At 37.0% G+C, this 21,536-nt stretch overlaps 1 protein-coding gene across 3 annotated transcripts in view; it reads right to left on the reverse strand.

Moving 5' to 3' along the window:
* Window positions 1-1,240: 1,240 nt before the first annotated feature.
* LOC105387810 (irregular chiasm C-roughest protein-like) overlaps window positions 1,241-21,536 on the reverse strand; it is a 148,073-nt gene continuing 127,777 nt past the window's right edge. For all 3 annotated transcript variants that reach the window (XM_048629821.1, XM_048629820.1, XM_048629822.1), the window contains exons 15-21: window positions 21,013-21,245; window positions 12,685-12,837; window positions 11,437-11,534; window positions 10,958-11,103; window positions 6,383-6,532; window positions 3,761-3,847; window positions 1,241-1,633 (exon numbers count right to left, since the gene is read on the reverse strand). In XM_048629821.1, the coding sequence (XP_048485778.1) occupies window positions 1,605-1,633; window positions 3,761-3,847; window positions 6,383-6,532; window positions 10,958-11,103; window positions 11,437-11,534; window positions 12,685-12,837; window positions 21,013-21,245 (896 nt within the window). In that variant the 3' untranslated portion in view covers window positions 1,241-1,604. The remainder of the gene's footprint in view (window positions 1,634-3,760; window positions 3,848-6,382; window positions 6,533-10,957; window positions 11,104-11,436; window positions 11,535-12,684; window positions 12,838-21,012; window positions 21,246-21,536) is intronic.

Genomic DNA, 21,536 nt, shown 5'->3' on the forward strand with positions numbered 1-21,536 from the left:
AAATCATTTTTTAAATTAGTATTTGTCTATGGTGTGGTCCCCAAATTTAAGGGTAAAAGCCAAATAATTATATTTTAACCTTTTTTTATACCTATTATATTAAAAGACCTATTCAAAGATACCCTACCTACACCATCAAAATAACCGGAAAAAATATCAGCCCCAATTTACTTGTATGGGAGAGGGAGTACCCCAATTTTTTTTGGGTACTCCTCATATCTATGCGAAATATCAGCTTGATATCTTTACCCGTTTCTGAGAAAAAGGGCAGTGACAGACAGTCAGTCAGACAGACGGACAACAAAGAGATCTTATAACGGTTGCTTTTTTCCTTTTGAGGTACGAAACTCTAAAAATATGAAAAAATATTATTCTGCCACCAAAAAATATACTTACAAACATACATACATACAATCAAAAAACATTACTCCCCTCCTTCGGCAGTCGGGTTAAAACAAGTGAGACTGATTCTGAACTTTTGTTCTACGAGTTTTAAAAATTAACCAAAAAAACTTTATCATAGAAACTTTGTTGACACGTGACTTTTTACCATGGAAAACGATTTTTTTTTTCGCGTTTTTGCAAAACTCGTAGAACTAAAGTTGTTCAGAATGACCCCTTGAGTCATCCCCTTTCGGCTTAGTATACCCTTAGTATAACTTATTATCTACACTTTAATACATGTAGTTACCTTTCTACAAGTAAATACCACATTTGTTTAGAAATCTAATCGGGTTCCGAGTATGGAGAAAAGTGGCACCCCTATTAATTTCTACTCTTTCCTGGTGCCTACCAGTGTAAGTAAGAATTATACTTACTTACCCTAAAATCACCCAAAATGTACTTGAACATAATTGTCAATAAAGTTGGCGAGTAAAAGTTTATCGACCCACTGTGCAAACTAACATGTGTGCGTGTCACTGCGTGTGCTGTGTGAAGAGCATTGAAAACCCAAAATTGGCGCGGCACGTCACCCTGTACGGGCCCTTAAAGATAATTTTGATGTTGACGGCTTATTTAAAAGTGATACAGGTACTAACTTAATAACAAAAGAGTAAAATGACATAAACTTATCTGACCCCGCGACAAGTGACAAAAGTGTATGCTTAAGTACTTATGAATTTTCATTTTTTTTGCGCTTATAAGTTTGTTTCAATTTAATATACATGCATACTGAAATGGTGCCTCAATTCACATTTTTTTATATATACTTATATATATATATATATATATATATATATTACACTGTGAAAAAGGTTCTTGCCAGATCACTTAAGATTATGAAAACACAAAATAATGCCAAGTACTTACAATATTATAATTAAGTATAACATTCGTTTCTCTTACAATAACTTAACTGCTATCATTCGAATAGAATAATTATATTTACAATATTTAATATCAGTCGTTATTTAAATTTCAGGAACACATTTTTTACAATTTTACTCGTACGTATTCAAAATTATCTTCGAATGTGTTTTTTTTTGTGTTTAATTGGAAGTGGCTTTATAAAGTCATCGTCTTTGGTTAATTGTGAATACGTAAGGTAATAATTTATTACATGTCTAAATACTTTTTTATACACACTTCGTATTCAGCTTTTGCTACACGTGCGAGAGTTGGGTGCCGTTACCTGAAACAAAAATAAATATATAAAAGTATAAATAAATGTACCTACTAAAAAAAACCCAATACACCAAATTTTTTTATCAAAATTGGTCCATGAATGGCGAAGATATCGGTGACAATACAGACGAATTGAGAACCTCTTCTTTTTTCGAAGTAGGTTAAAAACTGTACAGAAAGATGAAGTTGGTACTTATAGGTACGTTAGATTATGTATTAATGTAACTACCTACTTCCCTAAATTAAAGTATTGAATACCAAATTCAAAATGTAACTAAGTGGCTGCTAATAAAAAAGCACGATATAGGTAATTTTACCCTGTTTTTGTAAATTTAAAAACAAAAACACATTTTTAAAGTTAAAAACCTCTTGTAATAACTATAGTTGCATAGAAATTTGTACTAGGCATTCAGGGGTCTTAGAGAAGTGGCAGCAATCTACTGGTTATTATAAATTATGAACAGTTTGAGACTATTTAGAGCTGCAAGTTATAAACCAGTTACACGGAATACGTACGCAAGGAGATGTGGTGTATTTTGGAACAATAAATATTTGTTTGTACCTAGTGTTTCTTATTTATTTTAGAATATAATATATTTATTGACAACAATTAATGACAATAGAATATATTTTATAGTTAATTTATCTAGTTTATTCGTTTATTTAGTCAGACCCATAATGATAACATGGTAAATGATATTATAAGTACAGGTTATTGCAAATATACATATGGCGAAAGGGAGTGACTCAGGGCAAAACAAATAACTTTTGCGTCTAAACACAACACCAACAACTATTATTAAATTATTCTCCTGAGACAGAAAGAGCCCTCAATCCGAACGGAGAGTAGTTTGTAAAATTGACGTTCATCAGAAAATTTTATATTTATACGATGAATAAAAACATTTGACTTTGACTTTGACTAAATTATAATTAAATATTTCTGTTAATAAAAAAAAAACTTAACAACTAAATAACTCAATTTTGTCGCATGTCACTGGATGAAATTACAAAAATGCATGTTATGCCGCGCCAATGATTGAAGTTCTCATCTCCTCATTTCCTGTTCCCATGGGATCGCCGCTACTTAAGTAGCCATGTTTAATTATAGGAAGGCAGAAAAACCTGATAGTCCTAATAGGTACTATCAGGGAATCCTAGGGCCTGCCTTAAAGCCTAGAATCGCTTGAAGTCTTCCCGCGTGTTCAATACAAACACATTCGCTAGCGTAACGAGTTGCCACGGGATAATAGTTCGAAATGGTCATGATTACCCCGATGGTACATACTAGGCATAGATGTAAGGGTGGATGAAGTGGTTTTTAACAAGAGTACCTATTTATATGCACGTATCGGCCATGTCATGGTCATTTAGACAACATAGGTACATAGATAGATAATAATATAGATCTCTTATCGATTGGGTTAAAGTCGTAACTATCATCAGCTTATCGAAAGCATGTCAGACAATGTTTATATACCTAAATTGAAAATATTCTGTGCTAGCTGCTTCAGTGGTCTAGTGCTGTCGGATAAGTATGTTAAGCAGTCGGTCCTTTGCCTAGCTCTCTGCTGTACTATAATCTACTCCTGCGCAGATGGCTTCTTCTAAAGTGACAAATAATGTTAAACAATAGAGATATTCTGGTAGGGTGTGGTAGTAAGGTACAGAGGCTCCCTATCGCGACCATTTTTGACAACGGTCTTTGGGTGTATACCTAGCATATTAATTTAATACTAATTACTTCGTAAATGTTACTTCTTTTCGACTTCGGCCCTAGACGGTTAGATGGCTGATTTGAATATATTGGCCACCGTGGTCAAAACTCGGTCTGGTGCACATTATTAGTATGAATAATATTATTATATAAATAAATATGTGGGGACATCTAACCCCGAAATAGGCAGAGCCTATGATATGGGTGTCGGACAGCTGATATATCTACACAAACACATAGATAATAAATAGGTACATATTTTATCTATTATAAACAACAACCAGACGCAATAAGGCAAACACAAATTTTCATCACACAGATGTTAGCCCTGGGCAGGATTCGAACCCGTGGCCCCAAGCTTCGGAAGCAGCTTCACCGCCTTAGGTCTACGGTGCCGTCACAAAAGTTATGTATTACCTTGAGGTATGACGACGGAGCTCCTGACGGCGGAGTAGGGCGGCGGCGCCGGCGCGCCCGCCTTGCCGCCCGCCTGAGCGCCGTAACCTGCAGACAAGGAGCTGGCTGTAGGAGCTGAATTGACACCTGGGGTTTAGGGGAAGGTGGCTTACATTACGACCCATCACGTCCCCACTGGGGCACGGGTCTCCTTCCAATGAAGGAATGGTTTTAGGCCTAGTCATCACACTGGCCTAGTGCGGGTCGGTGGACCCCAACACAAGCAAGCTTGTGCTGACATAGTTGTCGTGTAAGTGGGCAACCCGACCCGACTGTCAGATGTTTTCAAGCCGCCCGAAGGCCTCCGACTAGGCTAAGCGACCGAATATTAGCAATTAGCAATCCTTATGTAGCGTCGCTGGATTGTATGGATATGACAAATGTTTGACAGGAGCGACGCTGCTTATGGATTGCTAATCGCAGTCTAGTGTCTTTGGCGCTGTCATTATGACGCAGCTGTTAAATTTTTATGTTTGGGAATGTAAAAATGTGAATCATTTGACAGATTCTAAAGATATATTTAAGGGTGCTGTTCCTTGCGAGCTAGGTAGAACAGTTGTTACACGAGTGTTGTACATTGCCACCTCATAAAGGGTGGCAATGTACAACATTGTATAACATCTACCAGTAGAATTTATAAAACGTAAACACAGATAGGTACCTACCTACATACAGCCAGTAAGTACGTAGGTAAGTCAATTTTAATTAAAAAAATAAAAGCGACCATCAACCAAACCCGATCCGTCCCACACTCGCGTCCGATCCATACGTCAAGACATTAGAACGCCTGAATTAAGTTACCAAAAGCAGTACCAACATAACAGTAAATTCAAAAGCGGTCGCCAACTCGCCACACCAAAGAGGTTTCAACCGAAATGAGATCGACAAAAAGTATTAAAACCTCCGTGGAACAGGTCGCACAGGAAATGCTGGCTGCAGAGAAAAACAAAAAAAGAATCGTCTCGAAATGGGTGCATCTGGACAAAAGTGGCGGGTTATTGAGTAAGATGGCGGGTTTGAGATTAAGGGACCTGACAGCGGGGTCCGTAGGTCAGGAAATACTGAATTAAAATCATAGAAATCATTCGGCAATGCAGGAGCATTATGATTTTAGTATGTACATAGGTTCTAGATTTCGGACTTTAAAATTTACCTATAGTTAATTGAATTATTAGATTACTTGGCCATCAGTGAATAAACTAGGTATTGGCTAAAATGTCGAAACGCAGAGGAAAATATAAGAGACTGAAAATAATAATACAAACTTATAATAGCACAGATTAAACTTTTACGATAAAAGGTCTTAACTGGGAATGGTTCATTTTCGTCTGTAGCCGGCGGAACCCTAAACTTTTGACCAGGTGGAAGACCGGAGATTATACCTACCTACTGTACCTAGCTACGTCGCCATATTTGTACAGAAATACGAACACTTAACATAAATACATGAATGAATGACAATAATGCTGAATTTCATTCAAAACGGACGACTCGTTGTAGAAATAATTGCTATTTTATTGTCTGGCCGCGGTTGATAGACATTTGAATTTTAAAAACAATGGCTCGGAACAAGGACTTTAAATTGTAGCAGCCATTGCAAAGTTACAATTTGAAATATTTATGAAATATCAATCTGATGATAGAATATTATTGTTGTTTGAGTCGGCTTTTGAAGTGCGGAATTTTGATAAAACGATAAAACATAGCTTGAAACATTTTGCGATTTAGATCTTACTAACTATTGACTACCAGTTATAATAAGTCAATCGATTACACAATAAAACGATCAGTCATAATCATAATGTTCAATTAAGTAACAAGCAGTCATTATTTAAACTGGCTGTATTAAATTTAAATAAAAACTGAAATCAGTTCAGCTGTTTGGGAGCTACGGACAGACACAGACAGATACACAGACAATTTATAGCAGCCCTCTTTTTCTTGTTAAAACAAACAGACAACAAACAATTTAATATCAGATATACCTAACACACGCAATACTTATAAGATCACTCTTTTTCCTTCAGCGCTAGTTTAATTTATTTGTAACTTGGTTCAGGCAAATCAAAACAAAACATGTTGAATAAGTAATTGATCCTCCAACCACAGGGTGCGCTAATACAGGGTGTTTGGAACGTACCTTTTACCAAAACGTTTTAATATTTCATCCCTCTTCCATCAAGGGAGGTTTTTTTCCCGGTTTGGAGCGAAATAAGGACATGCGAGTTCAAACTAATACAGGTGTTTTCTTGTGTAGGTACAGCTATGTAAGTTTCTGCTTTATGTAAGAAAGTTTTAGTGAAGTTTTTCGGGTCCACATTTTAAGTGATTATTGATTAGCTCACTCGCGAGCAATGAAAAGTCCAATGATAATAATAGCACCAAAATTACTTCTAACCGAATGCAATATTGAAGTAGGTACTTCAAAAAAGGTAAATAGTGTATTCAACTTTTAAAATAATTTTTTGAAAAAATCAAGGACATTTTGGTGTCAGCATTTTTTAAATGTACCTACTTAACATTTTCATTTTCATTGGTGGAGTGTGTTATCACCATCTCAGCTATAATCACCTCTCGACTCACCTAGCGAGCTATTCCTCAAGTAAGGGTTCCCATAAGCGGCGGAGTATCGCACGTCGACGCCGCCGCCGAGCGCGAGGGCGGGCGCGCCCAGCCCGTGGCCGTGGGCGGGGTGCTTCGACTGGGGCTGCGCGTAGATCGGCGTGGGTGGCGCTGTGGGGGGGAAGGTGGTTAGAGTTTTCATCATCAGCTGCCGCTGCACGGGTTCGCTATCGACTTAGAGATACATCTGTATCGTGATTCGCCATAAATACGGCGGTGTGATTGGTGGAACGCGCATTAAACGAGTTTAGTGACGTCGATAACAAACCCGTTTAGCGGCCCCAGGGGATGTTGGGTAAAGAAGGGAACCTTCCAAAGTGGTCAATGGTCATGGACTTGTACCTTTGAATGGACAGTCAGTCAGTTCTTATGCTGATTGGGTAGTGGGTACCTGAATGACAAATAACAAGGCAATTTTTCCATTGCTGAACTTATTATCTACAGTACTTACTAAAAAATATACAGCATCTACAGTATTGTAAAATACATAGGATCATTTTCCTATTTAAATATCAATAGGGAATATGCATAAATTTTTTTAATACTTTTATTGGATAGTTTTACATCACTTTATTATAGTAAAAAAAAATTCAACGCCAAAATAAGTAATTTAAGGTATTTTAAAGAAAGTTAAAAAATTACAACCATCACGACCACTTTGAAATTCCCGTCAGGATGGCGGGCTGGTGTGACGTCATAATCTTTTAATTTCACGGCTCAGAATAATGAGTCCCGTCAGTCGGCATAGATTTTTTACCTAATCAAGTAATCACAGAGTACTTTTGTATTTTCAACAAACCAATGTTGTCATGGTAACAAACGAAAAAGGAAGTGTATAAAGTGTGATCAGTGGCTGTTTTATAATGGTAATAAAGTGTGACCAGTGGCTGTTTTGTAATGGGAGCTCGTAAATAGCTACTAGTAGCCCTTTTGAAATGGGAGCGCGCAAACCAGAGGACCTTTGTACACAATATTACTCTATTATGGAAATATGAATATAAAGTAATATTTGTATTGTATGTAAGTACTTACTGTAACTTTGAACTGTTCTCAGTAAGAGAGGATAGGGTTAGTGGGTCATTCTATTCTATTATCTGTGGGGGTGTAAGAACCTGCACCTGGCTCTCTTGAATGGAACCATTGTGCATATCTCAAAGGTCTAAACCCCCTTCCTAAGCTTGGACCATTTCCCACCACGCTGGTCCACTGCGGATTGGTGGGTTCACATATCTAAATGTGCTTAATCTAAATATTGAGGTTTCCTCACGATGTTTTCTTTCACATGCTACATGATTATCCCCGAATTTAATTCTACAAAAATAATAACGTATAACATACATATTATCTTTTATTTATAATAAAAACTTTTCCGCAGCTGGCCACAGTTTACTCGTTCATACTGCGTAATAAATTTAATGTGTCCAGTTCTTCTGATTACGAGAATTCTTCCAAAACTTAATTTAGAAAAAAATAACAACTTTTGAAATATACTAACCACTGCCATTATAACCTAAAAGTAGAAAGAGCAACTTGTGTCATGTTCATGTCATAATACTTAACAATACAAATTTAGTTTTATGTGTTGCAATATGGAGCATATTTGAGTGGCTCGTTGACTAGCGAATGGCTGTTTATGCCTCATTACAATAGAACAACTAGTGGCAGCCCATACACTACCAACAAAAAATATAAAAAGTCCTAAACTTTGCAAACAAACAAGCATATCAAACAAGAAGTGGAGAGGTTATAGGAGGCTAGGATCTATTGGAAGTTTTTTTATGTGATCCATCGTATCTGATCACAACGAGCATCACAAACACTCGGTGACATTAACATTTTCTTTGTTTACACTTGACATTTATTTAACTTCCGCCGTAAACGCAAAGAAGTTATTATTCTGAGATTGATATATGTATAAAGAATTTTGACGTCACATCCGCCCTAAGAAAATGGGTGACGTTTCTCTGAAGTTAGAATTTACCGAAGTCTTTTTGTACTTTTCAACTTCATTTACTTGCTCAAAAATAAATTATAATCAAAAATATTGATGGAGGCGTAGTTATGAAATAACAAAATTTATTTTAAATAATATTTGACCTTTATTTGAACCTCTTGCATATTCCCTATTGAGAAACTGGGCAATAGGTATTAACTTCAGCAATGGAATTTGCTATGCAACATATCTTTATTATAATCTGCATTTATTTTAAGTAGGTATAAATCATTGGGACTAACATAATACGGGAGAATAAAGTTATGAAGACGAGCTGGTACTTCTTACAGCAATCTAATCACATTTTGATTTCCATTCCTACACAAACTCATCAGCTGTAAGTAAATAAATCCAACTGTAAATGCATATCACATAACTTATGTCATACAAGCGAGGTACATCCGCAATTAAAGCCACATTAGCGGTTATAGAGGTACTATATTATGGACTTCTATGAGCCTATATCAGAACAGTACCTTCTTCTTCTTCTTCTTCCTAGCCTTTTCCTTATTTAGGGTCGTCTTTGTGCGTCATGTCACCCTATCAGTACAGGGGCGCGATTCATATCTCAACCGAAATATTTGTAAAACGATACGAACGAGTTACGAGATGAAATCCGCAATGTTCAAAAACGCGATTCATAACACACATACTTTGATCTCGTTTTCATATCGCTAGTTCGTATTTGGATGGCTTGAGTGCATAGAACAACGCGGACTCGGGTGTGAGTGAAATGAATGAACCTTTACAACATTATTACAGTCACGAGCAATGAAATTAATAGTTCAAGTGACATACCTAGTTACTACTAAACTGAAAAGGCTATAGCCTTGACGCCGTATGCAATATTATCTACGAACTAAAAACGAAAATATTTTGCTCAAATACAAAATTAAATTATCAAAAAAATAGGGTAGTGTATTTGGTGCCGATCTTTTGTAAGTGGAGCTTTTTCATTGCTCGTTAGTGTATTATGAACAAAACAGAATTTTGATTTTCATACTATGGATACTAATTGTAAAATTTTAAGTCGATGAAGAATACCTATATGGTTTCAATTAAAATGGAGAAAGTGTGAATTATGAATATTAAAATGATGAGATTAACACTACGGTAGCTGGCTAGAATATCAATTTTACAAAATGAGCCAGAAACCCGTCTGACCTCAGAGTTCAACCCGTTTGCTCAAATCAATGATGTGCTAATTTGAGGTAAATTAATTAAGATTTTATTTTTGGCTTAATTTTCGGATTATACGATCGTTTTGTTTCTATCTAAACTTGTTTCTGCTACTGACGTCTGATTTTGAGATAAGGTTTGTTTTATAAATGGTTAAAAAGTAGGGTGTTATAATTTTGTTGTAGGAATGTATCCGTCTGATCCTGTCTTTGTATTTTTTTTGATATATAATGGATTTTAAAAACTTGATGAATGGAATGTAAATAATATAATTTCATTGAGAGCCTGTTACTTTTATGTGTTTCGTAGTAATTGGTTCAATCCTTCTTAATTGCTGAGTTTTTGAAAACGTTAAGTAAATATTTTAAAGTTAAAAAATCAAGCGCTAAGTATAAGTACTATGTACCTAATTTAGAATATTCTATCAAATCTACGACCATTGATAATAATGAACTAAAACCTAAGGTTCCACTATTTTCACCAAACATCGGCTTTAACCACACAAGACATAATACCAGTTACAAACTACCACCACAGAATTGGACCCACAAATTAATATTCATAAAACATATCGCGGCCCAGATCAGACCGCGTTCCTAATTTAAATTAAGTCGGTTGAATGCCCCAAGATGTATAATGGAGATAATAGTTTTGTTAATAGATTTTCGGTTTTCCGTGATGCGCCTTGATTGGTCCACCGTTTAACGACCTTGTCTAACTAAATAGAACTAGTTGATTAGACTAATATTGTAAAAGCGAGCGGCGATGGATTGTCTTGATAACGGCTTTGGGTTATTGCTATTGAAGGCGTAAGTTGGTGGTTTAGTGATGGAACGCCGATCATTAGGCCGTTTTTGAGCACATTAAAATATATATTTTTCCGTGAGAAAGTAATCATTGCACATGACTCAATCAATGCTGCTTATGTAGGTTAAGGTATAGAAAATGCTAAATATGGTGTATGTTTTAGTCCGGAAATTATTCTGTGCCGGAATACAAACATGTAAAATTTAAAATGGACCGAAGTTAATATCCTGCGATAATGGTACGTATAGAGCTGTGGGGTTACCACCACCGAAAATTACCAATTAACAATCTTTAAACAGCGTCGCTCGCTTGTCAAATCTGACGTAACCCGTATGGATCCGACAGATGTTCGACAAGCGAGTGATAATGTGTCGTTGGTGATACTGGTTGTACGGTAGCTGTACTAGAACAAACTTGGAAGGCCTAATAAAATAGTAAATAAACATAGATAAAAAAGAAATCATTCGCAAATTATCATCATCCTTTCTAAACTTCTCCACTCATCTTCCTAGTCTTAAAACAAAAAATGACCTTACACAAATGACAAAAGTACTCACTGTCCCCAGCCAACGGCAGGCCCAAGCTGTTGATGGCGTCAGTCTCGTCTGCCTTCCCGCGCTGCAGGCTGCTGCTCTGCGAGCCGCCCGACAGCGGCAGCGTCGACGCTGTGTCTATGCTGCGGGTCAACGACCCCTGCTGCGATCTGGGGTCAAAAGGTGAGGGGTTAGTTGGGAACTGGGTCTGTGGTCGAAGCGTCGGTTAAATACCTAAAATGAGGTGACCAGGAAGGAGCCATAAATTTGTGAAAAAAATATCAATGAGTTTGGGAGGCATAAAACGCTGCGGCATATTTTCTGGCCAAGGCATCTGCGTTTCTTCGCAGTTTAAACTCTTCAGAATTAGTCACCTTATCTAAAACCCTCCAAAGTCAAACTCAAAATGTCTGCAGCTTTGGTTTTTTCGTTAGAATTCTGGCATGCCAGGAGTAAATAGAGTCTATACTAGGACTCCATACGAAATAAGGAGTGGTACATACCTGGTCTGCTGCTCCGCAAGGGGGGGCGACTGCACCCGCAGCGTGGGGGGCGGGGGGTAACCCTGATAGTCGTACAGGTAGTCACCCAGGCTGCCGTGCTAGGGAACCAGAATAGTCAGCTTAGTAAGGTTGTGAAAAGCTATGATCGCCTGGTGATAGCGGCCCTATCGCAAAGGCAAAACGAGGTAACATTTATGAAGTAAATCAGTGTCAAATTCAATGCATGGTTGACTGGAAGAAAACGCTTTTAGCATTAAGTCCACCTAATTGTACATTACCTATTAAGTACTATTGTAAATTGTGCAATGAATAATAAATAAATGCATTTTGAATCCGTTAATTGTTGTCAATACAAGTTGGCAATAGGGAGCCAGTTGCGGGATGTCGGAAGTCGATAGAGTTGGGAATAATGGATTAAAAATGCAAATAATAGTATATAAATACCGCTTAGAAAGCACATAAATCGTACTATCAAATGTCTCAATCGATTTTAACGTTATTTATGTTCTGAAAATTATAATGTAGTGGCGCGTAACATAAAAAAACAACATGATTTCTTGCTACTAAAACAAATTTGCAACAACTTAATATCAAACAAATACTCACTAAAATACCACAGACGTTTTTTTACAAATTAACAATTAAATAAACAAGTTATCGGTCTTCGGCCGTTCGTTTTAATAGTTTTTTTTATTCGATTGTCTTCTGTCAATTGGCAAACTTTATAAGGACGTTGAACCGTATGTTTTTACATTCTTGTTTGTATAAATATTTAGCGTGTCTTTTGTATAATGTTTCTTTGAAAGGAAGCTAAGGAATACATACCTACAGAATATATACTTACATAAAATCCACATTATACATACATCTACATTCTACACTTACTGCCAGTAACTCTATCTACCGATGACTGGTAGTTACTTTCATACGATTTTGACAGGTTGTAATGTGTCAAAATAGTATGAAAGTAACAACCAGTCATCGGTAGATAGAGTTATTGAAACTGGCAGTTAGTAATGTTAGATACTTCATCATCATCAGACCATATTCTACCCATTTATGACCAGAGGTCTCTTTAAAGACCTGTTTCTCTATAATTAATTATCATAATACTTAATTTATATCGCTTTTATTTTACTAAAAATAACACTCGCTAAAAATTACTAATTATTTATTATTATTACTAAAAATTACCTCTTAAAACCTGGTTTATCCACAATACAATTTACCCAAATTTGCTCTACATACCTTATAATAAGTATCAGTATACTGCGGGTCGGTGTAGTCGTTGCTGTACCGGAACTGCAGCAGCGGGTCGTCGTGGCGGGGCGACACGGGGACCGGCCCGGCCAGCGGCAGCCCGCCCGACATCTTGTGGGACTGCTCCGAACTCGTGTACTCCTGGTAGAATGGAGAGGGATGTTAGGAGAGAATGAAGCCAAGACACAAAAAAATACGAGTAAATCGAATCAGCGGACATTGAGCGACATCGCATGACGTCACTGCTTAGGACTCTTGTACTCCTGGTAGATTGGAGATAGAGATGTCAGGAGAAACTGGGAGAAACAGATAGATAGTTTATTTGTTTTGTGGGGACGGACGTTAGCCAATGTCTTGTGAGACTGCTATGAACTCATACTCGTAGAATACGGTACTTTGATTAGGAGAAACAAATTGATAGACACAGACAGGTTAAGGGACAATGTATAGAATGCCATCATTTGGACATAGAACTCTGCTAAGGAGCCACAAGACCATTCTAGAAACATGGTCATTGGCAGGCAGCATTGTGACAGGGATCCGTGTACCTAAACTAGGTGTAAGGTTACCTTAGCTAAACCTAAGCCTAAGATGTTATAACAACAGTAGCATATCTGCACCGATCTAAAGTGGCAGTGGTCATAATTATTTGCATAAGAACCTGTAACCATTGCCAAATACAAGTCAAACATGATAAGGGACCACGTACAGGAAAACGTAGCGCAGAGCATCCTATACGACTATTGCAAAACCCTGTAGGAAGGACAGCTTACTGGATCGACCTAATTTAAGTTATAATCTGTAATACAGAATAGATCTTCTTGCATTCAATATGTCATGTAAGTATTCAATCATGACCGTGGCGTGACCATCTATTCAACAGCAAAACTATCATTTACCTTTACGTTCAAACCGCTTACCCTGAGGACATCTAACAACTTTCCTAGACCTCTTAAACCTAGACCCCAGTTCCTATAGACGGCTAGTTACCTACCCAAAGTATGTTATTAAGACCCACTGTTTAAACGCGTTTTTTTTCAACAGTTAATGATATTTGAAGGGATAATGAGTCTGAAATGACAGTAACGTGTCTTGGAGCCCTGAGGTGGTTTTAAGACGAGTTTTAATAGTCGTTATATTATCTTTGCGGTTATGTGGTCCCGTATAGGATTCCTACTTGTGTTGGCAGTAAGAAACGGTTTTTTTGCGTACTTTTGTGGCTTTGCGGGGATTTTTACCTCAAGCGATTGCTTAGGGGTGTTAAGTTGATGTGTGTTGTGTGTTTTGCTGTTGACAAGAAATTTTTACCCAGAGCATTTTTCAAGCATTTAAATAATATCTTATCTCTATTTCTTTGGTGTTTTACATGGATTTATCTACATTTTCACAAAATAGGTATATGAAAATATGTAATGCTCGAATAACTGTAGGAAATATACACCAAAATTCTTTATCATTGGCTGTTACGGTCACGAAATTGTCTGTCTCGTAAAAACGTTTCTAAAAAGTGCTCTTCGTACATAAAAACCCTTTTACAGCGGTCCTCTTAAAACTGGTCTCTTAAGAGAGGCTCGCGTGCTGGCAAAAAAGTGTACACACACACACATACGCACTCACAAATATGTCATATAATGGTTGTAAAGGCGCTAGAGTCTGACAAGGATAATTGTAATGGGTAAAAGATTGGTGGCCTATGTTTAATTTATTGAAATGAATTAAGAAGAAAATAAATTTGTGAAATGGTGGTAGAGTAATAGTATCCTGAATATTGTCAAGTAAATTGTAAAATTGTTCGTCGAGACGACCGAATGGCGTAGTGGTTAGTGACCCTGACTACTGAGCCGATGGTCCCGGGTTCGATTCCCGGCTGGGGCAGATATTTGTTTAAACACAGATATTTGTTCTCGGGTCTTGGATGTGCCCGTAAAATGGCAATAGGCCCGCCCCCTATTACATTGGGACTAACATAACACTCTGGCGAAAAGTGGGTGCAGCAATGCACCTCTGCCTACCCCGCAAGGGAGTACAAGGCGTGAGTGCGTGTGTGTGTGTTGTGTGTTCGTCGAATAAACATAATCTCAAATTCAATAATTATTTTGTTCGTAAGTAACACGTTTCAGATATTACAGAGAATAATTTTATTATCATTGCTCGAATAAACTGTTTCTGATGTTGGCACTTGTTTCTTTAGCAAATCTAGCCTTGTCGCACTGTATGCAGGTTGGCCTAGCTGCTCAGATGGATGACCTGTTATTTGTATAGAAGTGCCGATAATTACTAATAACGTAATGGCCGAACCACTCATAGTGTACTTATTTCTTTTACCATTAGATTAAAGGTCCAATTATAAAATTTATGTAAAAATTATAGCAAGCGGGATATGGAGGTATGTTACTTCTATGTTCAAAAGGTATCCTTATGTAACACGTAAGTTTTTTTAGCAGATCTTATTTACTATTTTCGATACATGCATGGATCAATGAATGCTTACAATCTTCAATACCTATGTATGTTTCCAGTCTGTCTTTGATATTATTATTATTATTGAACCTGCAGAGTTATGGAGAAACATGTTCAGCTGAATTTCAGGGAATTCCACCTCATTAACTGTTAGCTGGAAATCCATCTTCGTTGAACGTTGCATCTATTTATAATAATGAATTAGGTACATAAGAAGATATTTTGCTCGTCTTTTGTAAAACTGAACCTATAAATTTCTTATTCAAATGAAACCAACAAATCATGTATAAAACCGTCTGAGCTTCGCGAATTCGAACAAAAACTTCCTTAAAATACACACTGAATGTCCAAAAAAGGTTATTTATTATATAAAAGCGTGTTACTGTGTGTTTGAAGGCAGTTTTGATGGCGACATAGCTAAGGCTAAAGATTTGTATAGCGAGGTCAACGCCCACGCTAAATTTTTACTGGAAACTCACTAGACTTCGGCTTTGAGCCGTCTTGATTGTGTTTAAAAATGTACTCGTCCCAGAAATCAAACGTTAAATTCCGTACTTTAATACCGTAAAAAAAATCACTACAATTTTCTTTTATGAAAAAGCTATTTGCGTAACATTTTTTCCTTATAGTGAGGAAGCCAGTGAAATTAAAGGTGGTAGAGTAATATTCTAAAATTTAACAATCGTAAAAAAAAAGTTATTTTGCGTTTAACTATTGTAAAGTTTAATAAGTGACGTTCTTTAAAATAAACGTAAGTGGTAATGCGAATCGACAACTGTCAAATTATTATTTTTAATGAATTACCTATCTAGATTATAAAGTAAATTTTGGGGTCGAATCTCGGGGTCCGACGGGACCGCACGCCACGTCTGAGGCCGCGGCGCCCACGCAGTTTTTAGAATCACTCCGATAAACAAAGAAAATGTATTCCAGCACTAAATCATAACTTACTTACTGACTTTCAATTGAGATTGTTTCTGTTACCATTCTCTGATTAAGTAGGTATATACCTACATAGGTAATAAAAAAATGTTTACCATTGTGATTCTGACTGTTCGATTCCCGGCTGGGGCAGATATTTGTTTAAATACAGATATTTTGTACTCGGGTCTTGGGTGTTGATATTTATATTTAGTAAGTAGCTATCTATGTATTTGTGTTAATGTATCAGCTGTCCGATACCCATATTACAGGCTCTATCTACTTTGGGGTCGGATGGCCGTGTGTGAGATGTCGCCACATATTATTTTGTTTGAATATTTTACGGGAACGCCTAAAGTGGTAAATAGAATTATACTACAGGGTTTTGCAAAAATGGTACCTACCTAAGTACTATACTAAGGTAGGTAGCCGAAAGAGTAATTGAGATTCTGAGAACAACTTTTGTTCTTCCTTTTTATTATAACAACCTGTAGATAGGTACTTTATAACCCCGTAGCATGACTGTTTCAACCCTATCGTACTACTTCTTCCTCTTCTTCGTAGCCTTTTCCTTATTTAGGGTCGGCTTTGTGCGTCATGTCACGCCATTTTACCCTATCCTCTGTCATATCCTCATTCACTCCACACTCTCTCATATCTTCTTTCACACAATCAAGCCACGTCTTTCTCGGTTTCCTCTCTTACGCCTTCCTTCAGGTCTTCTTACTACATTTTAACAGTTCATACATTAGGCAGGCTAACATAACAGTCTAGTGGTAGTAAATCAATCAAATACCTCACTTTAATAAAGCCCGGAATATTGAAAACCTAAATCCATTTAAAATTCAGCCCGCCCCGGATCTGGTAATTTTCCAATTTAATATTTATTACGCACCTACACACGTATCTTCACAAAATGTTTGCAAGTTACTTAACAGATTTTCTAGGTTGTAGGCAGAAATAGTACCTTTAATATTAACTTTACAAAAGTTATTTTAAGTTGTACCCACGCCACGCGACGACGCTAGGTAGATTTTGACACAAGCGAAAATAAAAAGTGATTTAATTTTAAACTGTCAAGTAACAATATTTTAATGCGAACTAGATAGAGTGTCAGTAAGTCGACAAATAATACCCTACTGTACTGACACCCCTACAGAGAATAGAATAGAATAGAATACCCTACTGCTACCAGCCTACCACTGAGCTCTTACTTTGAATTCGGTACTTCAGTTAGTAGATTATTAACTACTAGCTGTTCCCGCGCGCTTCGCTTCGCCTTAAAAAAGTTTTCCCGTGGGAATTCCGGGATAAAAAGTAGCCTATGTTCTTTCCCAGGGTCTAAACCGTATGTATATCAAATTTCATTCAAATCCGTTCCGTAGTTTTTGCGTGAAAGAGTAACAGACAGACAGACAGACACAGTTACTTTCGCATTTATAATATTAAGTTAGGATTTATTATTGGTACAATGCCTGTCATTAGATTGAACTTAAAACGGTTTGATAGTAAACAAATTGCTATCAGTTTATTTGTTTTGTTTTTGTATATAATCCCATCTTGTCCTTATATTGTTAATCGTAGTCACAGTGAGAAATAATGATAAATTACCCAACCAAGCACCCACTGTGCAATAAATATTATAAAACTCATCCGTACGGGTCCAGCCTACGCAATAGCAAGAGACGGTATACAATTATCATCCCAAATAGCTTAGCACCAAACTTAGACCTAGACGCCACGCAAGCCCTACGTCCTAGACTGGTGCAACAGGTCTTCTAGAATACCTAAGTGGGTATACTCGGAATGTATCGGCGACATTCTGTGCTATTTCTACCCGACTGCGGCAGAAGGGAGATAATGTATGCTTTTAATTGAATACTTATTATCTGCAGATAATAGTGGCAGGTATAGTTTGAAAGAAATTACCATAACCTGAGGCTATCAAAAATATCTAGATTCTAGAGATAGACTTATCAAATGACGTTTTTCATGAAATATGTATGGAATACATAAGTGGGTAGTTATATACATATGGATAATCCACTCTCTGCAGGGGTATTAGTGCCTGGCTGGAACCTTTGTGGCTGTTTTTGCATTTTCCCACCACGCTGGTCCACTGCGGGTTGGGGGTTCACAAAGCTATATGGGCAGGTTTCCTCACACTGGTTTCCTTCACCATTGACGTCAACACACGTGACAAGATTCCATAAAAATTGGCACAGAAATCCAAATTTTTTAGTGATTTTGATTTCGAATACAGTTAGCATTAACTACGCAGTAAAAATTAACGTTTTTATTTTTAATGTACACCTAAATAATGTGTGCACACATGTTTTAAATCAATTTAACATCGCGACAAGCTCACCGTATCAGTTAGAATGTAAAACGATTGTAAATCAGTGTTTAAATCGAAAACAACGTAAAAGTCCAAAATAGGCTTCAGTATACTTGAGAGAGGGGTAATGATGAACTCAATTTAAGTACATTTGATTTTGTCTATTAGGAGGAAGAAAATAAAAACCAAATGTTAGGTGGCAATCTAAATAGTAACGAATATTATTATGTTTTGAACTAAAAACATTACGCAGAGTAGTAAAACTCTTTATTTGTAAACCAAAAATAAAACCGGCCAAGTGCGAGTCGGGCTCGCGCACAAAGGGTTCCGTAGCAGCAAATATAATTTACAGTTAAATCAACCTATCTCAAAAACTATAAGAGATACTTTGATCAAACCAAAAATCGTTGAAAGAGTTAATTAGCATGCATCACCTCTATTTTTTTTAGAATTTTATACCCCGTAGTTATAAAAATAGAGGGGGGGGGGACATACTTTTTACGACTTTGAGAGCTGATATCTCAAAAACCGTTCACTTTAAGAAAAATGTTTTTTTAGAAAACTTTATATCATTTTAAAAGACCTTTCCATTGATACCCCACACGGGTATGTACATCGAAAAAAAAAATTTCATCCCTCAGTTACATGTATGGGGGGCCCCACCCCCAATTCTTTTTTTTACTATTTAGTGTCATATTTTTGTAGCGGTTCATACAACACATATTCCCATCAAATTTCATCACTGTAGTACTTATAGTTTCCGAGTAAATCGGCTGTGACAGACGGACAGACGGACAGACGGACATGACGAAACTATAAGGGTTCCGTTTTTGCCATTTTGGCTACGGAACCCTAAAAACAAAACTAACAAGTTACTCCTTAATAATTATTCAACAAAAGGCGGTCTTATCGCTTAAAAACCAATCTCTTGCAGACAACCTCTATACGTATTTAATAAAAATGAGAATAGCACGTGTTTGACTTTTCCTCTGAAGTCAGTAGGTACGTAAGCTAATTTTTTTTAAATAAATAAAGAGTATTTTTCATAATTGTTACGTCCATTACATTACATAAATAACTAAGCTACTGTAGACAAAGATCGAACGTTTGTCTAATGATTTCGAGAGTAGGCTCCACCGAATCGGTATTCAACAATTTTACAACATCAGAGGTGTCGCTTTTACGACTCCTGCATTATGTCTCAATAAAAATTTAATAACGCTTTTTATATATCGACCATCTTCCCTTTTTGGTCAGTAGATACGAAGACCCAACGATGTTTTAATATGAACTAGATGGAGTGCTTGTGCATAAGAAATGTCTCGACAATTAACACCCCACTTCTACTACTGAGCTCTTATTTATAACTAGCTGTTCCCGCGCGCTTCGCTTCGCCTTAAAAAGTTTTCCCGTGGGAATTCCGGGATAAAAAGTAGCCTATGTTTTTTCCCAGGGTCGAGACCATATGTATACCAAGTTTCATTCAAATCCGTTCAGTGGTTTTGGCGTGAAAGAGTAACAGACAGACAGACAGACAGACAGACAGACAGACAGACAGACACAGTTACTTTCGCATTTATAATATTAGTAAGGATTAGTTCGGTTAGATTTTTTTTGATTCATTAGTACAATGGTTGTTATTAGGTTGAACCAAAAACGGTTAGACAGTAAACAAAAGCGCACAGTTTTAAGCTTTGTATTTGTACATGACACACCATCTTTCTTGGTATATTGTTGATCTAAGTGAGATTCAAATTAAAATACTTCGTTTTAGTTAATTCTCTATGTACAAACTGCTTCTTGATAGGGGAATACAAGGCGATAACATCTGAGTTAATGAAATTTTAATTAAAAAACTTAAGTTTGTAGTTAATAAAATGTTGACATGTTTAAAGTGTGATTTATCCACCAATGGTCATGATGATATTGATTTATATCTACACAGAACTTAGGTAATCAAATTCAATATCTTTAATAACCTACAATTCGTTTAAAAAGTCTCTAGCGGAAGGGTGTCCCACGCTACGTTAGCCTGTTGTCTCCACAGCCAATGACAGCTAGGGCAGCTTGCAGATTCTAAATACTTTTTCGGTTATTTAGTTCTCTGCATGAACAATTACTTATGTCTTTCTGTAGCATCAGCAAATTTAAATCAAATCCTTCAAAATGAACAATTACAGCCCTTTGACCCTGATTATGAATGGACGTAAGAGTATAATGATGTGGATTCTGAAGGCAGAAATTCTAAATTTAGAGCTGTCAAAACCTTAATTTCTTTGTTTAAAATTCGGCTCTATGATTGTTTCGGTAAATGTCATTTTATGCTAGCAAATTTTTTAGTTTGACAGCGTTAAAATTAGAATTTCTGCCTTCAGAATCGACATCATTGTCTAGTTTAACCGTAGTCTGTTAGATCATTAACACCCCTGGTATATTTCAATGCGCATTGTAAAGTCACCAATTATACGTCATCTCAGTATTAAATTCTTGACAGATGACTGTGTCGCAAAAGTCAACAACTAATGCCTTGTTACGATCAAACAGATAATAGTGTAACTGGGGCTAAGAATAATAAGTAAAATGTCAACTCCACTCACCAGCTCATATCCGCCGTCACCATTAAGCTGCGGCTTCAGGTCGCTAATATTGGAGCTCCTATCGCTGTCCTTGAACAGGTCTGTCCCCGTCACGGTGACGTCGGGCTTCTTGCTCAGCCCCGGGGCCGCCTGGCGCCGCCGCCGGTGGCAGACGGCCACCATCGTGGTGAACAGAGCGAAGATTATGATGCCTGAGGATACTCCGATCAGGATTATGAAGAGCGGGAGTGATTCTGGGGGAAAGATTTGGTGTTAGAGGTTTTGGAAGATGGTAATGGTCTGGAAGGACGGATTGGTGTCCGGAACTACGTAATGACGGTAAACTTAGTATGCTGCATTCAAGAACGAATGATAAAAGAGGATTAGAAGCTCGTCTTTGCCGCAACAGACCAATAGCGGCCGAGCAGCATCGTGGTAGCGCACCAATACAATACACACACATTCTGCCCGCGGCTCACCCCGTACCTCCTCAGTGACCTAAACAATATCTTTTACATAATAATTGACATTGCGTTGCTTGAGCT

Source organism: Plutella xylostella, chromosome 24 (assembly GCF_932276165.1).
Source record: "Plutella xylostella chromosome 24, ilPluXylo3.1, whole genome shotgun sequence".
Classification (NCBI taxonomy): domain Eukaryota; kingdom Metazoa; phylum Arthropoda; class Insecta; order Lepidoptera; family Plutellidae; genus Plutella; species Plutella xylostella.